Below are 23,858 nucleotides of genomic sequence, written 5' to 3'. Positions count from 1 at the left end.
AGATTCCACAACTGCACCAGGCAAACTATTCCACATTTCTGTTGTAGCCAAGATACAACTCCTGGCAAACTGAGTAGTATTATTCCTGACACTAGAAACGACACGCTGCCTGCAGCCGCACCCTGCCTGGTGTTGTGAGCAAAATCATCTAGGTCAGGTAGGGAAGATTGCAAAGGGTGTTTGTTGTTACAGTACATTTTATGCAACAAACATAATGAACTCACTTTACGTCTAAGCCACAAGTCAACATTGAGAGCTGGCAAAGTAAACTTAACTTGAGGCATAACCCTGTCCAAGAGTTTGAGATGAGAGTCAGAACCCGAAGACCAAATTGGAGAAGAGTGAAAAAGAGCTAAAACACTTAGATATAATGCTTCATCTGGAAGTATCCGAAATAATTTCCGCAAGATACCAACGTTTCGAGAAACTGATGAAGCAGTATTACGTATATGCTTCTCAACAGTCAATTTCTCATCAAAAGTTACATCTGCAGTCTTAAAAGAGTCAGTGGCATTAAAAACCTAACGATTTAAAAGGATATCAAGGTGTAAAGGGAAAAGTGTTCTGGATCGTGTAGCTATCATACTTCGAGTTTAAGAAGAGTTAAGCTTTGTGTGGGGCTGCAAAGCCTACTCCACTCATGAATATGTGCCAGATCTCTATTCAAGGATTCTGCTACCATAGACCTAAACAACAGCTAGAAGGGTAGCATCAGCGGCATATGTAATTTCATCTTCACACCTTGTCATATGTCACTAGCATAGACATTAAGTAGCAAAGGTCCGAGAACGCTACCTTGAGGAACACCTGAAAAGACATTAATAAAACTACTCTACTGGCTGTCAATACGGCCCGCTTTTGGGCTCTGCTTATTAAAAATTCATTTAAAGTATTAATAGAAGATCCTCCAATTCCAAATAATCATAATTTGTAGATAAGTGCTTCGTGATTCACAAGGTCAAGGCTACATTAAAATCTAACCCGCCTATGAGTACCTCTGCACTCTCATCAATGTTAAAATTAATTGCATCCTTAATAAAAGTTCACTGTAATTTGTTTAACGCAGTCTACTATGGAGATCGTTTTCTTTGAGATAGGCAGATTGCCCAGTGACTTTGTATCGGAGTGTAAGCGTTCTTCGGAAGTAAACGCACGAAGGAGCTGAATGTGATTTTTTTGACCCACTGCAGTTTTTACCATGGTAACTTCCACTAAATGAACATAAAGTTATGTATACCTTAGTTTTACCAGACCACTGAGCTGATTAACAGCTCTCCTAGGGCTGGCCCGAAGGATTAGACTTATTTTACGTGGTTTACCAATTGGTTACTTAGCAACGGGACCTACAGTTTATTGTGGAATAACAAGGTTATCAAACCTAATAATCAAGAGCACTGCAAGTCGGTAGACACTGACAAGAGTGTATCACAAGTACCAAGACCTTCAGGAAGCCCAAACTGCAATGTTGGTAGCAGGTTATCGTCTTCAACGAGCTACAAAGACGCTTATTGTGTGTGTAACTGAAACTGGAGGACATCAAGCAGACGGAAAAAAGAACAAAACAGGGAAACCTGAATCTGACGGAGGGGATAGGCTGGCCTCTTTGAGGAATGAAGGAATCACAAGGAACGGGAGCACAAGGAGAATTCTGAAGCACGGCAGTAGAGGGAAAGAAATTGTGATTGTTTATAAAAAGTAAAAACTGTTCACCTTCATACTTTCAGACGATATTAGGAAAAGAAGCATCTTCTCGTACAGTTCTGAACTTGCCATAACTAAACATAGCAAAACATTAAATAAAATCATTTATACAAGGTATAAGGTCAAATCTCAAAACGTATTGAGAGAGAGGGAGGATAATTCGGCAGCTAAAATTCCTCACAAATGGGACCCGGGCAGATAAACAGCGAGCGAATTAAACCTTGGATCTCATTTCCGCATAACGGGAAATCTCCATCTCATAAAAATCGCGAGATTATTCTCCTCTCGAGAAGGACACTTAAGACTCGCATTCCCGGATGATGAAGTGACGCTTGGAACAAGATGGAGGAGTTCCGGAAGGAAGTGAGTGACGGCGGAGGAACGCTTGATAAAAAGGAGGAGAGAGAGAGAGAGAGCGAGTTGCTTCTTTGGAATGAGGGATAAGATTTCCCTAAGAGTTCTTGCTTGTGCCCGGAAATTAGCTGTCAAGTATCCACGTATCGTCCTCTCTCCCCCTACCCGGTACCTTCAAGCCTCCCCCTCTTCCTTCTACTCCCGCAACCCCCTCCCCACCTAAACCCCGGCACTAACCCCCTCCCCTACCCTCCCAACTCCGACTCAACATCCCCTCGTATGTTCGTTCAGATAGGTGCTTAATATTTATTTTCTTTTTTATGACAAACTGACATTTTCTCCATTGTTTTCTCCTTTTTGATTCGTCAATGTTATTTATTTCCTTCTTTTCGGAAAACTTGTGACGCATCTTGAAAGCTTTCTTTGAAAGGTTAATTTCAGAGAAAAATGTTTCCTTTCTTAGTGCATTTCAAGTTCAAGGCTAAAGTTTTATTTATTTAAATGCATAGGTCGGTATAGGAAAGGATTGTTGAGTATATATAAATATATATATATATATATATATATATATATATATATATATATATATATATATATATATATATATATATATATATATATATAAGAAAGGATTGTTGAGCAAAAGGAAAAAAAATGTAAGAAAGGATTGCTGACCAAAAAGATAAAAATGTAAGAAAGGATTGATGAGCAAAAAGATAAAAAATTTAAGAAAGGATTGTTGAGCAAAAGGATAAAAAAAAATGTAAGAAAGGATTGTTGAGCAAACGGAAAAAATGTAAGAAAAGATTGTTGAGCAAAAGGGAAAATGTAAGAAAGGATTGTCGAGCAAAAGGAAAAAAATGTAAGAAAGGATTGTTGAGCAAAAGGAGAAATATGTAATAAAGGATTGTTGAGCAAAAGAAAAAAAAAATGTAAGAAAAGATTGTTGAGCAAAAGGGAAAAAATGTTAGAAAGGCTTTTCGAGCAAAAGGAAAAAAATGTAAGAAAGGTTTGTTGAGCAAAAGGAAAAAAATGTAAGAAAGGTTTGTTGAGCAAAAGGAAAAAATGTAAGAAAGGTTTGTTGAGCAAAAGGGAAAAAATGTTAGAAAGGCTTTTCGAGCAAAAGGAAAAAAAATGTAAGAAAGGTTTGTTGAGCAAAAGGAAAAAATGTTAGAAAAGGTTTGTTGAGCAAAAGGGAAAAAATGTAAGAAAGGTTTGTTGAGCAAAAGGAAAAAAAATGTAAGAAAGGTTTGTTGAGCAAAAGGAAAAAAATGTAAGAAAGGTTTGTTGAGCAAAAGGAAAAAAATGTAAGAAAGGTTTGTTGAGCAAAAGGGAAAAAAATGTAAGATAGGATTGTCGAGCAAAAGGAAAAAATGCAAGAAAGGATTGTCGAACAAAAGGAAAAAAAATGCAAGAAAGATTGTCGAGCAAAAGGAAAAAAATGCAAGGGAGGATTATCGAGCAAAAGGAAAACATGTAAGAATGGTTTGTCGAGCAAAAGGAAAAAAATGCAAGGAAGGATTATCGAGCAAAAGGAAAAAAATGTAAGAAAGGACTGTCGAGCAAAAGGAAAAAATGCAAGAAAGGATTGTCGAGCAAAAGGAAAAAAATGTAAGAAAGGATTGTTGAGCAAAAGGAAAAAAATGTAAGAAAAGATTGTCGAGCAAAAGGAATAAAATGCAAGAAAGGATTGTTGAGCAAAAGGAAAAAATGTAAGAAAGGATTGCCGAGCAAAAGGAAAAAAATGCAAGAAAGGATTGTTGAACAAAAGGAAAAAAATGTTAGAAAGGATTGTTGAGCAAAATGAAAAAAATAATTGTAAGAAAGGATTGCTGAACAAAAAGAAAAGTAGTGAAAAAAAAATTTCGAAATCACATTCAGGTCTGAAAGAACTTCTCCAAATCCTAAGTCCCCGATGGTGCTTATATCGATGATAAATAAATGCTTGCATCTGAAACTTTATATTTCTGCTTCTGACATTATTGTGTGTTATTAAAAATAACACCTAGTGAATAAATAAACCATTACGAAAAAGTTATTATAATCATGACACAGGCATTCCTTCATTTAACTTCTTTTATTATCTAGATTCTAGACTGTGGACCCTACAGGTAAGATATTCAGTGACGGGAAACTGAAACTGACCTACTCAAAATGAAACTGAGAAAATTATTTAATAAAAGTAAGAGTAGGTAGATTATTATTTTTCCTGGTGTTTTACTTGGAGATCATTCAATCGAGATCAGTGAAAAGATATTAGCCACTTAACATTAATTGTAGCAAAAAACTAATTCTAAGTAGAGGGAGGTAGATTTTTTACTTAACCAACCCCTTTCCCAGCTATGAATAACTAAATAAAAAAGTAACAAAAGAGGAATTAAAAATAGGTTTCCTTCTCTTTGCGGGATTTTCAGATCGTAAATAAAGGTCGTTGAACAAATTCTTGAGGAAGAAACAAAATTTTTACAAAGCAACAAAAAAACCGTCCATTTTGTGTCAATGCGTTGAATAAGCATTTTTTTGGCGGGGTGTTTGTTGAGCTATCTGCATCGACGGTGCTTTCATCACTGACTTCATGTTTCAGCAAAGTATCCACTCTGCCTCTCTCACCATCCAGGATATATATGGTGAGAGAGAGACGCTTGAAACTTAATTGAAACAGGTCAATGGCAAAATCACCGTCGGTGAAGATACTTAGAAAAGTGAACAAATGCGTATTCGAAACTTTGCAAAAAAAAAAAAAATAAAATAAAATAAAATAAAATAAATAAATAAATAAAAAAATAAGGGACGATTAGTTAAGAGCTTTTTAACTATTTACTACTTGGCCAGCCATGTTGCCCAGGTAGGTAGAATGCAAAAGAGGTTACAGGTAGACTGCAGAAAAGGTTACAGGTAGAATGAGAAGGGGGTTACAGGTAGAATGCAAAAGAGGTTACAGGTAGACTGCAAAAAAGGTTACAGGTAGAATGAGAAGGGGGTTACAGGTAGAATGAGAAGGGGGTTACAGGTAGAATGCAAAAGAGGTTACAGGTAGAATGAGAAGGGGGTTACAGGTAGAATGAGAAGGGGTTACAGGTAGAATGAGAAGGGGTTACAGGTAGAATGAGAGGGGGTTACAGGTAGAATGCAAAAGAGGCAGGTAAATGAGGGGTTACAGAATGAGAACAGGTAGAATGGAGGTTACAGGTAGAATGAGAAGGAGGTTACAGGTAGAATGCAAAAGAGGTTACAGGTAGAATGAGAAGGGGTTACAGGTAGAATGAGAAGGGGGTTACAGGTAGAATGAGAAGGGGGTTACAGGTAGAATGAGAAGGGGGTTACAGGTAGAATGCAAAAGAGGTTACAGGTAGAATGAGAAGGGGGTTACAGGTAGAATGAGAAGGGGGTTACAGGTAGAATGCCAAAGAGGTTACAGGTAGAATGAGAAGGGGGTTACAGGGAGTCGCGTTCTGTAGAGTTGAATGAATTCTCAGCACGAGCAACGTCCTGTTTTGTAGAATTCCAAAAACTTTGTCCACACTCTCACAAAAACGAAATTTCACTGAAACATCATGAATGCTGGCGTGAGATGCTCGCATTGTTCTTTTCACAAACACGCGCAGCCACGAAAGTACAGCCTGTAAAGACGACCCGTCCCGCAAACTGACGAATTCTCTCCCTACCTCTGGTTTTCCTGATTCTTCTACATTTTCTGCCTCTAAGAGCGAGTCTAAATCATTTTCTGCTTTGTTATCCACCATTTAACTAGGAATCATTTTTTATCGAGCTGGAATTCACTTGCAGATTGAATATTAAGGGAATTTAAGTCAATATTCATTTTGAATTTTTTGATTTCGCTAACTCGTTCAAGGAGATATTTTCATGTGCCACCACCCTGCTGAAGAGGGAAGATTATAAAAGCAAATGAACACAGAGACAAGGCAAGAATTCCAAAGCCTGGCGAAGATGGGAAGAAGAAGCAGGCGCCGAAGCAAGCACGCAGGAAATCAAGTCATTGCTCGCTCGTCGAAAGGATTCTTTCCTTCAGCCCAACGGAGCAATGGGCGAAAAAGTACCGGCCGAAAAAAGCAATTGGGGTGTCACTGAGACAGAGAGAAGGGGTCCTGGGGGGAAGGGGTCTATATATGGAGAGGGGTTAAAGGGGGGGGGGATCAGACAAAGACACCGCAAGACGGAATCTCAAACCAATGATTGTTTCCAAAAACGAATTTATTAAATAGAAAAGGAACTGGAATATAAAGTTTAGGCCAAAGGCCAAGCGATGGGACCTATGAGGTCATTCAGAGATGAAAGGGAAACTGAGTGTAAAGGAGTTTGAAAGGTGTAAGAGGAGGAGAACCTCTAAGCAGTCCCACTAAGAGACAATTGTTAGGAGAGGGTGGAAGGTAAAATGGAACAAGGAGAAAACGAACGGAGAAACAGAAAAGGAATGAAAGAGGTTGCGGCTAGGGGCCGAAGGGACGCTGCAATGAAACTCAAGTAATGCTTACAGTGCACCGCGTGAGCTACACTGAGATAAAGCATGTGTTCGCTAGAGGATTACAGTCCGTTAGTCCGAAGGCCCGATAGGAACGATAGTCCGAAGGTCCGATAGTCGTAGGTTGGTATTTTTATGGGTGTTTACTGGAATTTTGCCGTATTAGCTATGGAGGGGTGGGGGCTGAGTCCGTCGGACTATCGGGCCTTCTGACTTTCGGACAATCGGACCTTCGGACTATCGGACTATCGGACCTTCGGACTATCGGGCCTTCGGACTATAGGGCGGTCACCCGCTAGAGAACTCCGATGCGCGTTTCATTTTCAAACCGTCTTCCTAGAAAGGACTGACTTGGTACCTTGGAATTCCTTTATATGCCAGCAACTGCAATAAAGAGAGGAAAACGGGGGCATAAAATACTAAAGAGAGGAAATACAGTAACAAATATATGCGAACAAAGACCAATGTAACGAAGGAACAGATCGGATGTCCAAAATGAACAATTTACTGATTATATGAAATGAAAATTCGTAGTAATCTTTTCTGAAACTAAAATTAACGAAAACATCTCTTGCGCAAACGGCATTATCATTATGGCCATCATCAATATAGACATAATAACTAAGATGGAAGATATTAGGCATCATTTTTACTCTAAACAGATTGGGATGGAGTTTTCCGTCGGCAACATTGAGTCTAGGAATGAGCAAGTGCAGCCTTTGTGAGAGAGAGAGAGAGAGAGAGAGAGAGAGAGAGAGAGAGAGAGAGAAAGAGAGAGAGAGACACTGGGCTGGGAGAGACGACAACGATATTTGTGTGTATTCTGTTTATCGTTACAGTCAAAATAAAATTGAGGAATATATTAATAGCTCTTAAATGTGAATAGGTAAAGATCACTGGCTACGCATTTTTTTAATATATATATATATATATATATATATATATATATATATATATATATATATATATATATATAATCAGAAAGCTACAAACGTCCTTTAATATCCAATTCACTCTACCTCGGAAATAATATATTTTCATATATGTTACCGAAGGAATTTTTAAGTTGATAATAAGTCCACCGTCCCGTGGGGTCGAACCAGCGACGGACGAGAATCAGGACTACAGTGACGCACTAACGAAATCGGCCACAAGAAAGGTATAAGTGAATAACATCTCCCATCAACTCACCCGTCGAACTCAGGTGTTTTTGCGTTTGGAGACGATATCCACCCACCTCTGCCATGTTGACCGTGTAATGCGTTTGTCGCACGTAGTATATTATGACTATTTATCACATCACCGTGATTCATATACAAAAAGCTACAAACGTCCTTTAATATCAATTCACTCTACCTCGGAAATAATATATTAATATGTTACCGAAGGGGAATTTTTAAGTTGATAATAAGTCCACCGTCCCGTGGGGTCGAACCAGCGACGGACGAGGAATCAGGACTACAGTGACGCACTAACGAAATCGGCCACAAGAGAGGTATAAGTGAATAACATCTCCCATCAACTCACCCGTCGAACTCAGGTGTTTTGCGTTTGGAGACGATATCCACCCACCTCTGCCATGTTGACCGTGTAATGCGTTTGTCGCACGTCGCTGGTTCGAACGGGACGGTGGACTTATTATCAACTTAAAATTCCCCTTCGGTAACATATAGAAAATATATTATTTCCGAGGTTGAGCTGGATATTAAAGGACGTTTGTAGCTTTCTGATTGTATATGAATCACGGTGATGTGATAAATAGTCATATATATATATATATATATATATATATATATATATATATATATATATATATATATATATATATGTGTGTGTGTGTGTGTGTGTGTGTGTGTGTGTGTGTGTGTGTGTGTGTGTGTGTGTGTGTGTGTGTGTGTGTGTGGGCAGTTAGTGATCATTACCTAAACGAGAGAGAGAGAGAAAATCATATATGGTTTCCTCCCTCTCTCTCTGCTCTTTCTTTCCGATCTTTTTCGAGTTTATCAAAAGACAAGGAAATACCCAATTTCAATTTAACATTCACCCTATGAGAGTAAATCTATCAGCGTTTATTATAAACATAGCAAAGCCTGCTTGATTACCGCTGGATGAAAATTAGATACGTTCATGATTCACAACAGTCCTTGAACTCTCGACACGGACGGACTTTGAACACGTCATATACAAAAGCCGAACAGCTGGACTAGTAAGATACGGCTGCAACCTCCTACCTTTTTCAAGGACGTAGTTAAAATGTGTCAATATTTGTTTGGCAAAAAATTGGGTATTTTCTTCCCTTCTCCCTGTATTCACCCGAATTTCCCAAAAATAGGTCATGTCCCGTACGTGACGTCACTGGGAACTTTCGTGGTATTACACCTCGTGAGATTATTGGACATGTTTGGTTTAAACACTGTAGATGACGAATAAGAAATGCAAAAGAGAGAGAGAGAGAGAGAGAGAGAGAGAGAGAGAGAGAGAGAGAGAGAGAGAGAGAGAGAGAGAGCGAAAAAACATGTTGGTGTAAGTTAGCTGAATCTATTGGGGAGTGCGTGCATGCATGTGTGTGGCCAGAGATTAATTTTAGGCAGACATGCCAAGCACTGGGGGATTCAAGGCCATTCAGCAATGTAACGGAAGTTGACAGTGAAAAGGTTTTAGACGTGTAACAGGAGGAAAACTCAAAGCAGTTGCACTATGAATCAATTGTTAGGAGAGGATGGAAGAGAACACGAACGGAGGTACAGTAAAAAGAATGCAAGAGGTTGCAGCTAGGGGTCGAAGTGACGCTGCAAAGAACCTTAAGTAATGCCTACATTGCACCGCATGAGGTGCACTAACGGCGCTAACCCCCCCTACGGGAAGGTGGTCAGAGAGAGAGAGAGAGAGAGAGAGAGAGAGAGAGAGAGAGAGAGAGAGAGAGAGAGCAAAGGATAACCTGATATGCTCCACTGCATTAAAAAAAACATTCGAGAGAAGATACAAAAGGTAAATATGACATCATAAATAAATAAAAAGGAAAAAAAAAAAACCGAAACAAAGAAGAATGTGGAACGGCAGGAGAACAGAGCAGTTAGGACTCAAGGCCAGCATGTATGTTTATTACCAAAGCTGCTGAGTCACGGACGTTGTGTCCACGGTATGAAGGCTTCCTGCGAGAACTGGCGAATGAGTATTGAGTAACTCAACCTGGTGGGGTTTCTTTGTTGCGGGAGGCGGGACGTGGAGAAATGACGCCATGGAATATAACGAATTCATGTCCTGAACCGGACGAAAGGTTTAGCAAACATGTTCACAACTTCAAAGCCATGAAAATCTTGATGTTTGAAGATGGACGTTGACGGAACCCGAACGATTTTCGTGAGAATTACATCTTAATGTATTCAACTTAATAAGTTAGCAAAATTTTATATTTTCTTGAACAACAGTACCAGGTATAATAAACTATAGTAATAATGTATTAAAATACGAAGCACGCAAATTCACTGTATTATATTCGCAACTATTATTATATTGGGCGGGCTAAACTTATGAGGTATAATTAAAAAAATGTTGCAGTTATTATTGTTCAGGTATGATAAAAATGATCTGTTGTCCTTATAACACTTACTATAACGTCGATGAGATGACAGGTCACGAATCTATGACCTGGTGACCTTGATTCCAGACTCGAGGACACGACACCACGGGCTGGATAAAGGCGAGTTTTCAACCTGGTTATAACATCGGTAGATTTATATATTTTTTATGCAATTCGCATACTGATAAACACTTGATTCTACTACACATTATACTGTAGACTAACCATCTGGTTGTAACTTTTAATTATTTTACAAAAAAATGTGGATTTAACATTGGTTGCAAATATAGATTTTAATACAAATTACAGCTTATAATTAATTTACTACAGATTATATATTAAACATTTGGTTGCAAATTTCATTGATCTGCCTACAAATAATATAGATCAACCATTTGGTTGCAATTTTAATCCACTGTTCAGAACCGGATAAGAGTGTTAACATTAAAAATGTTTAACAAGTATTTATTAGTAAATGGGCTTTTGAAGTCAGAAAGAGCTGTTACATTATCATTTATCATATTAGTTATGCCCACCATAGCAAAGGTAATGGTATCTGCGTCATTGCAATTATTTATCAGGTCTAATTAGATCAATCGCATCCAACCGGGAGTTTTGGGTGAGTTCCCATGGCAACATGCTGAGACAGACGGAGAGGAATCAAGAATATGTTAAATATAATCAATCGTAATGTTCGACTTTCAACAAGGAAGAATGAGAGGATCGCTTATGCATACCATCTGAGGGCAAAAGCAAGTTATGCCGTCATAACTCGTCGTATATTGTACTAAGTAACGAACGCGTACCGGACAGGTAGCAGTAATTTCACTTCTTTGTTCGTTGCCAGAGTTACTAACCATTATATGATCAAGACACACACACACACACATATGTGTGTGTGTTTGTGTGTGCGTTTATGTATGTATGTGCAAATATGACCGCAGATATACGAAGTGAAAAATGCATGCATACTGTTGCACAACGGTCGCCTGCATTCCATAAGTGTGATCAATATGCTGAGCGAGTAAGATGTTGCACGCCGCTACACCTATCAATTACATCCAGTTCACTTTAAACTAAAAATTTTTTGTTTCGTCAAACTGATCGAAAAAACAAGCAAAATGAGCATTCGTCTTTATATGAAAAGCTTGAAAGTGACGATCATTTAAAAACAGTGAACTGTTGTTAATTAAAAGAAAAAAAAAAAAATTACACCAAACGTTACCTATAGTTCGGGTTTCGGACGTGACGCGTACATGACTTACAACTCGTCCGTCAGAGTTAAGTATGTACGCAGCCTGCCCACTCAATTTTTCGTGCCCACATCTTAACCAGCTACCATACGCTCCGCGTCACAGAGGCTTCTACCCGAATCCCAATCGCATTGCCGTGTCTCCGATATCTGCACAGTCGCTACGCAATGGTGAGTGCTATTTGCGGGTCATACGTCATGCAGTTACCATTAGGCCGTAAGTAAGTGAAAAGTGATTTTACTAGAAAAAGCCACTCCATTTACACAATTGTGTAGAGCTACACAAAACTAACGTTTTGAACCCCAGTACCGCTAGTCGCAAACCAAGCTGTACTTATTAATGAAATTTACTTACGTAATGAATTTGTTTTAAAAACCGAGTTTTCACTCTCGTAAAATTCTGAAACTTGCAAACCTTGTGTACCATGCCCTACATGTGCGTTGCCCGCATTCAAGTTATCCAATGAATCCAGTTTCCAGTAGGCCTGGTTTTTAAAGTTACTCCCAGACTATACAATGCTCCCAGAGAAGAACTTAGTAGCCCCGCTTGGCATGTGATACCTAGTTACCACCAGCCGCGTAAACATTAACAAAAGACGGAAAATTGCTTACTTGCTCTATTGATATGCCCACGTTTCCTTACAGTTCACGTAACTCGCAGTCTCCCCCCTCCAGTTCCTCGTGAGGCGAGTCTGTAGAGTTGTGGGCCAGCACTCTACCCCCGAGTTCAAGTCTCGTTAGGCGAGTCTGTAGAGTTGTGGGCTAGCACTCTACCCCCGAGTTCAAGTCTCGTTAGGCGAGTCTGCACTCTACCCCCGAGTTCAAGTCTCGTTAGGCGAGTCTGTAGAGTTGTGGGCCAGCACTCTACCCGCGAGTTCAAGTCTCGTTAGGCGAGTCTGTAGAGTTGTGGGCTAGCACTCGCTTAGCCCGAGTGCGAGTCTCCGGTCGGCCAATGAAGAATTAGAGGAAGTTATTTCTCGCCATAATGTGGTTCGGATTCCACAGTAAGCTGTAGGTCCCGTTGCTAAGTAATCAATTGGTTCTTAGCCACGTCAAATAAGTCTAATCCTTCGGGCCAGTCCTAGGAGAGCTGTTAAACAGCTCAGTGGCCTGGTAAAACGAAGGTATACTTAACCCCCCCTCTCTCTCTCTCTCTCTCTCTCTCTCTCTCTCTCTCTCTCTCTCTCTCTCTCTCTCTCTCTCTCTCTGGCCTGTAAAACGAAGGTATACTTAACCCCCCCCTCTCTCTCTCTCTCTCTCTCTCTCTCTCTCTCTCTCTCTCTCTCTCTCTCTCTCTCTCTCTCTCTCTCTGGCCTGGTAAAACGAAGGTATACTTAACTCTCTCTCTCTCTCTCTCTCTCTCTCTCTCTCTCTCTCTCTCTCTCTCTCTCTCTCTCTCTCTCTCTCTCTCTCGTATATCCATCCTTTCCCCCCTTTCCATCCTTTCCCCCACTCACACTTATTCCTCTTCGTGTCGCGCCACCCTTGTGAAATGAAGGTAAACAGGATATAGGTACACACACACACCCAGCGTAACTATCGTTAGTGGTCCCCCGGTCCCCCGGGGCCAAATCCCCCGAGGTGTACGCTAGTGTTGCACCAGTCCCTGCTTTTTTGCCATTTCCCCCGGTTTAGGTTGGAATAGATTAAAATGATAAATGTAATTTTGTGGGGAAACAGACTAATTTCAAGAAAATACCTTGGATAGTTTGGCTAGTTATGGCGACGGGGCGTCTGGCTTTTTTCAGGGAAGGTCCAGTTACTCGATTACATCTCCGAAAAATGCCTCCCCCCATTCCTGTGCTAAAAAAGTGTAAAAGTGTAAAAGCTAAAGCTAAAACAACAGATCGACAACGGAACCATACGACCCTTGTCAGAAACGAATTCGCTAACAACATCCAAGTCCAACTTTTTTTTTTTTTTTTTTTTTGGTCTCCAGTTGCAATATTACACGAAATATCCTATAAGTCTCCAGTTGCAATATTACACGAAATTTCCTATAAGTGTCCATTATTACCTCACTCTAGATGCATCGTCTTGAGTCGCAATATTACATGAAATTGCCTGTAACAAATGTTCCTCAGTACCTCATTTTAAACATATCCTGTTGGATCCAACCGATTTTATCCTTTGTTAAAAATGGTCAGTGTACGATATACATGAAAATTCCCTTAATGTTTGTGTACCTCACTTTAAACATTTCCTGGGATTTTCCCCAGTACCTCATTTTACACATTTCCTGTGACAATGTTCCTCAGTACCTCACTTTAAACTTACGCCAGGGGTGACAGTCTGACCTGACTCATAGTTGCTTTTGATAGCTTTGGTTTAGTGTTTAACTTGACTGGTTTCAGTGTACCGATCAGACGAAATAGCAAGAAAATCTAGAAATTTACCAGACCAGACCTGCAGAAAAGATGCCAACCCCACCCCCCCCCACCCTTTAGGCACCCCTCAGCCCTTGAAGCCGTAAGCGAGGAATCGAGACTGAATCATTTTTTGTTGTGTACATGAGGTGACAGTTCACACAAGTGAAGGAGTTCAAAGACGTCGTAAAGGAAAGCCGTCGGGTTCGGGAAACTTACGTTGCAGGACTATACTATTTGTCACAACTCGGCAAAGGAAAGCCGTATAACATTTTTATATTTTTATATAAGCAGAAACTACTGGCCACATTTACCAAACACATGTAATTCTAATAGTCACAATGCCCTCGTAACTGCTCTAATTGTTCCCGCTCTTTTGGATGTGCTTGTAACTACAAAGCCGGGACATCCAGATGATGTTTGGCTGGACACGAACCCGTGCCACAATCATCATAATAGGTCGCTGTCACCTGACCACGACAATCAGTCTTAATCGGGGTCTTCACTTCGGCGTAACTTTGATGTACCGCTTCGTAAAGCTGAAGCATATCCAAAAAGCGCGAAGAATCTGGCAAAGTCAAGAGCGCTCTGTGCTTGGCGAATCATATTTGTTAAGTTTGACAACTGGACGGTATGAAACCATTTATAAGAACTACATTACGCAGTGAGGCGTTCAAGAATCCTCAAATAATATTACTAATATACAGATGTATCTTTGGCAGTCACCTCCCAACCCGGCCTTTTGTGGAGTTTGCAGTCAGCTGTTCAACGATGATACAAGGCGCCCTCACAACCTACCCTGCTCCCATAATTTTTGCACCAAGTGTATTGATAACCTCATTGCCCAAGATAAGAAAGCTTGTCCCAAATGCCAGAAAGCATTTCAAGTCAAATCAGCTGGAGATTTAATGGTCAATCATGCACTGATTGACTGCATCAGTTCTATTTTAGATGTGAAAAGAAAACCCACTAAACGCGAGAGCAAAATGAACGCCAGGTACCAGGAAAGAATCGATGGTTTCAAAGAGGAGGTTTGCAAGAGTAACGAAGAAGTAATGGCGGACCTTAAGCGCACGAAGGAAGATATCGAAAGGCTTATGAAGGGTGAGGAACATCATCAGAAAAGTCTCTCGACTCTGAAACGCCACCTCAGTGAAGAAGTTCCTGCACATACTCAGAAGCTAATATCTAAGATCGATGAGCATCTTCGGAAGTCCAACAATGCTCGTCACAAGTTGAAAGGGTCTTTGAAAGATGTACTGAAGAACGAAGAAAAACTTGTATCTGCAAGGATAGTGCTGGACTCAGCTTCAACTTTTCAAGACACCTCTGCTGTTATTGATGAAACTGAGGAAATCAATATGATAGTGAGGGAGTGGACTGAAAATATAAAAGAATACGTGTCCAAAGAGGATAACCAGCTTCAGGAAAGAAACAAGGTATGTTCTATAAATATAGTTTAAATTAGTTGCAATTAATGTTGACAATTTTGAGAGAACTCTTGCTTTCCTTTTTCTTGTTTGCACTAAAGGGAATACAACACTCATTAGACATTTTTTCTGATCCAGGAAACGAACAATCACTTAAAATTCTGTTGAATAATTCTAATTAACACTGGTACGGTATAATAGGAAACAATAAATAACAATGGCTAAAAAATGACGAAACAAACTGGGGAGGCCACATAACTGTAGTCCATAAATAGATTTTATTTTTTATAAGCACAAGTCTTTGGTCAGTCAAGTGCTATAGGTGTTTTAGTCTAAATTTAATATAGTGTAACAGAAACAATTGGAGAAGTAATTTGCTGTTTATGTTAACATTTAATATTGGTGTTTCTATTTATTAGTTTGGATTTGCAGGAACTCAAGGTGTCAGAAAGGTTTCACATCAACCTAATGAAATTCCTGGTCCATGAACCTGGAGAAGAGGCTTTCCATCTCACGCCCATCACAGGAGTTGCTGCAAGCAAAATGGATCTTTCAAGCCAAGTAACGGTTCGTGGGAATGATTTTTTTTTTGTTTCATCAAATTGTCTCAACTTTTAACTGTATACATCATGCCTGTAAACTTTATGCCAGTAAAATTTCATATTAAAACCAGTATTGGATAAATTTTGTGAAGGGTCAGTAGACATTTCGTATTGAAACCAATATTGGATAAATTTTAGTAAGAGCCAGTAGACAATTCGTATTGAAACCAATATTTGATAAATATTAAGAGTCATTGAAAAACATGATTGTGTCGATCCTCTTGGGCTATATAGCTCAAGGTATTAATATACGAGTAACGCCATTGTCTCTTATCATCTTAGGCTATAGGGCTCTGGGAAATGAGCACCCCTGTAAAAATTCTAGTAGAAGAAGGACGAGTCTTTGCTCTCCAGGAAATCAATAATAAAAGGAGCTCTGCCAAAATCACCATTGAAAACGGAGAACTGCTCCTATATAGCTTACAAGACGAAGATGAACCTATCCCCAAAGCCTATTATGTACAGGTAATGTATTTATCTGTGGTTATTTATCTGTGGATGTGGTAGTTACCATTTATTGAAAGTAAAAAACTTTTCTGTTCACAAAAAGAGAGAGGGGGCCAATGTTTATTGAAAGTAAAGAACTTTTCTGTTCACAAGAAGAGAGGGGCAATGTTTATTAACTTCTATTAGAAATTTCTGTCAAACGTTGAAATGTGGTATATATATAATTTTTGATATGAAATTTATTTCACCAGTATGAAGATGTTCTGAGCCTAGCCTTCTCTGAAAGTAAGGTCTTCCTGGACTTGGAGACCAAAGGATTGTCAGTTGGAAGAGTCTTCATCCTTCTTACTGACTATGGCAGAGCCAACAGCATTCAAGGACACTTCACAGGTGGCTCTGGAGAAAGCTATATAGGCACGCCCTTGCAGATATCTAACCAAGGCCAGCTTTGGGAACGAGCTGTTTGTGGTTACAAGGTATCGGAAGCAGTAAGTGGGAATGTAGCAACTCATGCTCTGAACAAGAACAATGTCTTACAAAGCAACAATGGGGTGGTTTGGCTCTTGGATGCTTCCAGAACACCACCTCTGATTGGTATCCACACGGGTCCATTTATGCCAACCGGTAATGCACAGGTAGGCAATGTTGAAGGAGGAGGTATGGCCATACTGAGTGACGCCATTCACTGGTCGGAGGATGTAAAGGATGTTATGGTTAGCCAGTGTGGCTTGGTATTACCTACCAAAGTCGCTCTTGCCAGGTAGTTTGTTTTCTAACAATGGCTGGGAGCCAGTATAGTAATTCCAGTTTAATTTGTAAATTGAGTCTTAAGTAATGCCGCACGATTGTTACTTTGTCGCTCATATGCCTTGTGTATTGCATGTAGTACTTTGTCGCTCTTATACCTTGTGTATTCGTAATTGTGTGTAGTGTATTGGCGTGACATCAACCAAAATTGTAATTTTCAACCAAAATTGTAATTTCGAACCTCGCCGTTAAGTTCACTACGTTTAACAAATATGGTGAAATTCATGGTTAGTGTTACATTTATTTGTTGGTAAGGAATTTTTGATGTTCTGGATTTTTGAAAGTCATTCTGGTCTATGTGCACATTGTGTACTATTTGGTCTGCATTAAATGTAGGCAACTAGTCTCCATTAATTTCTGGTAAGGAATTTTGATGTTGTGGAATTTAGAAAGTCAGTCTGGTCTGTGAGCACATTGTGTACTATTTGGTCTGCAATAAATGTATACAACTAGTCTCCTTTTTTAAATATTTAGTCTGCAATAAATGTAGACAACTAGTCTCCATTTCCAGTTGAAACCGAGAGCAGAACCGAACTTTTTTCCGAACTTTATATATAACGCTTTTGAACCTTGTAACTGTATAACTGTAGTTCGAGGCCCCTTTGAAGTATTATTCTAAGTAATGCAAGTTTAATTAACTCATTTATATGCAAACAAATATGTGTAACTCTACTTATTAAATTAATTAGTGTTTGAAATCAATAATTGCCTTTCAATAATATATATTATATATATATATATATATATATATATATATATATATATATATATATATATATATATATATATATATATATATATATATATATATATATATATATATATATATATGCATACAATTAAAAGTATTATTCTAAGTAATCTGTGTTTATTTAACTCATTTATATGCCAACAAATATGTGTAAACTGCTACTTATTAAATTAATTATGTTTGAAATCAACAATTGCCTTTCAATATCCTTCCATACATTTTAATTTCTGTGAACCTAATCTTGGTGGATGATGAATATGATTTAAGCTGTTGAACTTTCTATTTGCGTTCATACACTAATTATATATAATATATATATATATATATATATATATATATATATATATATATATATATATAATATATATATATATATATATATATTTATTTATTTATATAATATATATATATAAAATTTAGAAACTGTGTGGAATGAATTTAAAGACCCATCGGTTTGAAAATAAGGTTTTTGTTTTTTGGGGAATATGGTGTTCATTAGGAAAGAGTAAGCGTTGCGTGGTAGGAAATGCTTGAAAAAAGATACCACGAGGCACACACTATCGTTTGTTGGTGTTGTTCAGCTTTAGTTGGCGGTCTTCGCCAGATAAATGGCCTCTGGGACCAATTGAGAATGCGAAAGATCTCTGAAATGCAACTTCTGAAACTTTGTGTCGAATGGTCTCGTGTCAAATGACTAGTCACTAGAGTGTACCATTTGTTAAAACAGCTTAGGTAACTATCACGTCGACATCACTGGAGGTATTCTTTGCTGGTGGAAGCACACTGCGAACATTTACCATTGGTTAAAGTGAGATTGACTGCGGATAATTCACGTCAGCTATATATATATATATATATATATATATATATATATATATATATATATATATATATATATATATATATATATATTCACCATTATTAAAATGATATTGGCTATGATAATTCATGTCAGTTATATATATATATATATATATATATATATATATATATATATATATATATATTATATGTATATGTATGTATATATATATATATATATATATATATATATATATATATATATATATATATATATATATATATATATATATATGTATATATATATATATATATATATATTATAGAAAAGATTGCAAAGAAAACAGACTCTAGAAAGATGTGGTAGTTATAAAAGTTTAATGAAAATCTAACATAAGTTTAGAAAGAAGAAGTTCTTCATGTAAGTCTTCAGCTGCGGATATAGTCAACAGACTATATACCCAAGGGGGCTTCAAAGAGAAATCAACTTGTCAAGAAACGCAAAGTATAGCAAAGGTGATGAATGAATAAGTATGCGGGAACGAAAAATTAAAATGATCCGCTTAAGATTAAGAGATGTCAACAAAATGGAGGAATGAATCTGCTCCTTGCTAAAACATTTGGAGATGAGAAGATTCTACAACTGCACTAGGTAAGCGATTCCACATTTTATATGTAGCCAAGATAAAACTCCTAACAACTAAGTAACATTAAACTTGAGATTAGAAAATGACGTGCTGTATGCAGCAGTGGCCTTCCTACTGTTGCCAGCTAAAACAGCTAGGTCAGGTATAGAAGAGTGAGGAAGGAGTTTTTTTTTTATGTATATTTTATGCGTCGAAGATGAACTCAATGTCTAAGCGACAAGTCAACATTAAGAGTTGGCAAAACAAACCTTGACTGATGACAAAACTCTGTCCAAGTGGTTGAGATGAGAGTCAGCACACGAAGACCACAAAGGAAAACGATCTCCATGCAAGGAAGAAGAAGAAGAGTTGAAACACTTAGATATAATTTCTTCATCTTGCAACAACCTTAAACATCTCCGCATTATGTATATGCTTCTTAAAAGACAGCTTCTTATCAAAAATTACCCCTAATCTTAAAAGAGTCGCTAACATTTAAAACCGGGCCATTTAAACGTGAATTTGGATGTAAAGACATCTATTCTAGATCGTATAACTACCTACTGTTGAGTTTTAGAAAGGTTAAATATCATGCCCCAATGCCTCCTACCCCACTCGTGAATACGTGCCAGGTCTCTATTCAAGGATTCGACAACCATAGACCTTACCCATGGATGAAGAACAGCTAGAAGAGTAACACTATCGCCACAGGCAGTTTGTTCTCCAGACCTTGTCACATATCACTGGTGCAGATAATAAATAGCAAAGGTCCAAGAACACAACCCTGTGGAACAATTGAAATGACATTAATAAGCTACTATGCTGGCCATCAACACAGGCCCTGGTTGGGCTCTGCTCATTAAAAAAATCTTTTAAAATATTAATAAAAGACCAAGACCTTCAGGAAACCCAAACTGCAATGCTAGTAGCAGGTTATCATCGTCAACGAGCTACAAAGGCGTTAATTATGTGTAACTAAAATTGGAAGACATCAAGCAGACAGTAAAGAACAAAACAGTGAAGTCTGAATCTGACAGAAGAGATAGGCCAGCCTCTCAGGGGAGAGAACTGTAGAAATCGCAGGAAACGGCAGCAAACACAGAATTAAGAAGCATGGCAGTAAAGTGACAGTAGTAATTTTTTTGTTTATAAAAAAAAAAAAAAAAAATGTGTTCATCTCCATATTTCCAGATGAATCATTATAGGAAAAGAAGGTTCTTTTTTGTATAGTTCTGAAACTGACATAATTAAATATAGCAAAACATTAAATAGAACTATATGAATATAGTATAAGGTCGGACTCTAGAAGTATCCTGGAGAGAGAGAGAGAGAGAGAATTCGGATAACCTGATTTACCCCATTTCATTACAAATATTTAGAGAATGTAAAAAAGAAGGTAAATATGAAATAAAAATCAAGATGCAACAAAGCGCTGCATTTTCGTTTCCAATGCGGCTGAGTCATGACTGTTTTTCAGTCTGCGCCAGAGAGTGGTCTGCGAGCGGATGTGCTCGAGGCAAGAATAGCCGAATGGGCAACTTCGTCTGGTGGAGGAGTTTCGACGTTGCCGCGAAGCAGGGTGTGGTAACATCACGCAATGGCACGGGAAGAATTGGCGTCCCGAACGGGACGAAAGGTTTAGCAAGTATGTACACAGCCATGCAAGTCATATGTTTGAAAACGGACATTGACAGAGTCTTTGTCACTTACATCAGATTCACATTAAACTAAAGACGTTTCTTTCGTGGACCTAACCGGAATATTCTTCTTATAAGTTTTTTTTTTTTTTTATTTGTATGGGGTAAGCACAATGCCTTCTTTGAAGGACTTCGATTTGGCTTTGGGGTAGACTTTGTCGTCTCGATCGGCTGCCCTACCTCCGAAAAACGAGCAAAATAAGTATTCGTCTAGATGGAAAAATTAAAAGCGATGAAAGATTTATAATTCAAACATATTGACGAGAGAGAGAGAGAGAGAGAGAGAGAGAGTAGAGAGAGAGAGAGAGAGAGAGAGAGAGAGAGAGAGACTGCTGACTTACGACTTGCTGAAGCTACAAACACACTTCATTGAATTATCACACAGTGAAATGTAGTTGTCTTAAAATATGCATAAATGAAGTTGTTATAAACAAATATGCAGCAAACGGCAACTGTAGTTCGAAGGTGACGTGTACATGACTGGGGTACTCGGGCTGAACCTGAACTGGTTCCTCCCACCCGTACGAATCATGAACATATTCTCAAAACGTCATCGAACCCGCCCAGGCGGCCGCTAGACTTCACTCCCTCAAGTGCCCATATCATGAGTGACTCCCTTAAGCAACAGACCGGAAAGATTTGTTTGCGAAGATCCAACCTCCCCTCAGCGTTTTAGATAAAAGAGGACATTCACTGCAACTTCGCAATGGTGAGTGTGATTTGTGGGTCGAATATCAAGTGTTTAAATAGCTACCGAGAGCGTTACGCTACCGGTTAGTGAAAAGTGATTTACCAAGAACTGCTCTGTTAGTCGAAAGTGATTTACCAAGAATGCTACTCGATAAGGTAGTGGAAAGTGATTTACCAAGAACGCTACTCTACATGTTAGCGGAAAAAGACTTACCAAGAACGCTGCGCTAAAAGTTAGTGGAAACTGGTACTCGTAGGTTAGTGGAAAGTGAATTACTGAGAAAGTTATGCCATATGATAACCTGACAAATGCGTCGATATCATTTTACAAGAGCGTACTGGTGCGGCTGTCTTGACAAATGTCACTTCAGAATCAAATGCGTAGCTTTACCAGTGCCTTTGTAATTCGTGTATATATCAATGAAAATATTTTTTCCTTCTTTCTCTTTGTTAATTTTATTGCACGACGTAGCAGTTTGCCCAATGAATAGGTGTAGCCGGTCTGTCAGTTGTGACGCACAGGTGGGGAGGGAATTTTGGGTACAACAGGCCTGTTGTTGGACCCTGTAGGCTGTAGAGGGTAACGTATTTTAACTTGCTACGATCCATGTTACCATGTTTTAGCCTATTTTTGACTAGTAACCATTACAGCTTATTACACTATATATCGAATGTAAATATTGAAAATTACTTAGAATTTTTTCTATATAGAAAATTTTCACTGATCGAAATGAATGATGCTTTAGCACTGTAACATTTGTTGTTAACAAATACTTTATTTGCTTCTTAGGTATTTTGTCCTTATCGATTCATATAATAACTATTATTTCCATTGCTCTTATTGTCATGGCGACGAAAAGTGACAAAGTAACAAGAACATAGAAAACTATCAAAATAGAGTTTTAGACAGCCAGTACAGAATAAACACTTATTATATAATGGTAACTCATACTGTCTATTATGTTTATTACCCTTTATTTTAAACAACCACTCATCAGATACTCCAAAGGAAAACAAAAAAAAATTGGGAATGTTGCTATAATTTACACTAGGCAACCGCATGCTGACATAGGGTTTGGGAGTTGCCGCATCTTTTATTTCTTTTACTGAACAGTAGAATAATTTGTGGTATTGTGTATATATATGTGTGTGTGTGTGTGTGTGTGTGTGTATGTATGCATGCATGCATGTATGTATGTATGTATATTTTTGTTTATTTTACGTGCTTTTAATATATTGATATAAAACAAGTTGTGACTGAAAACTACATTTCACTAATTTCCTTTGGAAAGAAAAAGGGTAAAATTTGGCCCATGGGGAAATGTTTATATTATACATAAATATAGGTAAAATAAAGATGTAAACATTAAAACTTCTACTAGGTAATAGATTTATTATGAAAATTATTACAAGTCAAGAATGCTGCTCTATATTGTCGTGATGTACCAAGAATTTAATAGGTGAGAAAGTGATTTAGAAAATGGCGCTCTGTAGATTATGAACAAAGATTTCCCCATACAGCCGCTAAACAGTGAACAATGATTTATCAAGAACATTATAGGTTAGTGAACAGTGATTTACCAAGAACGTTACTCTATAGGTTAGCGAACAGTGATTTACCCAGAACGTTACTCTATAGCTTAGTGGAAAGTGATTTACCAAGAACGTTATTCTATAGGTTGGTGGAAAGTGATTTACCAAGAATGTTACTTTATAGGTTAGTGGAAAGTGATTTACCATGAACGCTACTCTATAGGTTAGTGGAAAGTGATTTAACCCAGAGCGCTACTCTATAAGTTAGTGGAAAGTAATTTACCGAGAACGCTACCCTATATGTTAGAGGAAAGTGATTTACCATGAACGCCACTCTATAGTTTAGTGGAAAGTGATTACCAAGAATGCTATTCTATAGGTTAGTGGAAAGGGATTTACCATGAACGCTACTCTATAGTTAGTGGGAAGTGATACACTAAGAATGTTACTCTATAGGTTGGTGGAAAGTGGTTTACCAAGAACGGTACTCTGTAGGTTAGTGAAAAGTAATTTACCAAGAATGTTACTCTATAGGTTAGTGGAAAGTGATTTACCACGAATGCTACTCTATAGGTTAGTGGAAAGTGGTTTACCAAGAATGTTACTCTATAGGTTAGTGGAAAGTGGTTTACCAAGAATGTTACTCATTAGGGTAGTGGAAAGTGGTTTACCAAGAATGTTACTCTATAGGTTAGTGGAAAGTGGTTTACCAAGAATGTTACTCTATAGGTTAGTGGAAAG

At 38.2% G+C, this 23,858-nt stretch overlaps 2 protein-coding genes across 6 annotated transcripts in view; both read left to right on the top strand.

Annotated features, from left to right (window-relative positions):
- The first annotated feature begins 11,376 nt into the window (after positions 1-11,376).
- LOC136844957 (uncharacterized) lies at positions 11,377-17,701 on the top strand. 3 transcript variants are annotated; one of them, XM_067114384.1, is made up of 5 exons: positions 11,377-11,538; positions 14,456-15,172; positions 15,596-15,730; positions 16,048-16,230; positions 16,464-17,701. In XM_067114384.1, exons 1-5 carry the CDS (start codon positions 11,536-11,538, stop codon positions 16,974-16,976), a joined length of 1,551 nt encoding a protein of 516 aa, XP_066970485.1. In that variant the 5' UTR covers positions 11,377-11,535; the 3' UTR covers positions 16,977-17,701. The 3 variants fall into 3 exon arrangements, with proteins under 3 accessions (XP_066970485.1, XP_066970494.1, XP_066970505.1); XM_067114393.1 differs by lacking the exon at positions 11,377-11,538 and adding an exon at positions 11,567-11,584; XM_067114404.1 differs by lacking the exon at positions 11,377-11,538 and adding an exon at positions 12,216-12,371.
- Positions 17,702-20,772: 3,071 nt separating this feature from the next.
- The window catches only part of LOC136844939 (uncharacterized), a 14,567-nt gene continuing 11,481 nt past the window's right edge, over positions 20,773-23,858 (top strand). The window contains exon 1 of one of the 3 annotated variants that reach the window (XM_067114355.1): positions 20,773-20,842. Coding sequence is in view for 1 of the 3 variants with exons in the window: in XM_067114365.1 (XP_066970466.1) it covers positions 21,601-21,603 (3 nt within the window). In the remaining 2 variants the exon portion in view is untranslated. Of the gene's footprint in view, positions 20,843-20,903; positions 21,604-23,858 lie in introns of those variants that run through there. The other 2 variants (XM_067114345.1, XM_067114365.1) reach the window with 2 other exon arrangements.

Source organism: Macrobrachium rosenbergii, chromosome 2 (genome assembly GCF_040412425.1).
Source record: "Macrobrachium rosenbergii isolate ZJJX-2024 chromosome 2, ASM4041242v1, whole genome shotgun sequence".
NCBI lineage: Eukaryota > Metazoa > Arthropoda > Malacostraca > Decapoda > Palaemonidae > Macrobrachium > Macrobrachium rosenbergii.
The sequence above is the reverse complement of the archived record's forward strand: the minus strand, read 5'-3'. Positions and strand labels throughout refer to the sequence as shown.

Excerpts from the sequence above, each read along its gene's own strand:
- LOC136844957 (XM_067114384.1), top strand. Across the intron at positions 15,173-15,595 it reads AGCTTCAGGAAAGAAACAAG|GAACTCAAGGTGTCAGAAAG; the intron begins GTATGTTCTATA and ends TTGGATTTGCAG. Across the intron at positions 16,231-16,463 it reads CCAAAGCCTATTATGTACAG|TATGAAGATGTTCTGAGCCT; the intron begins GTAATGTATTTA and ends TTATTTCACCAG.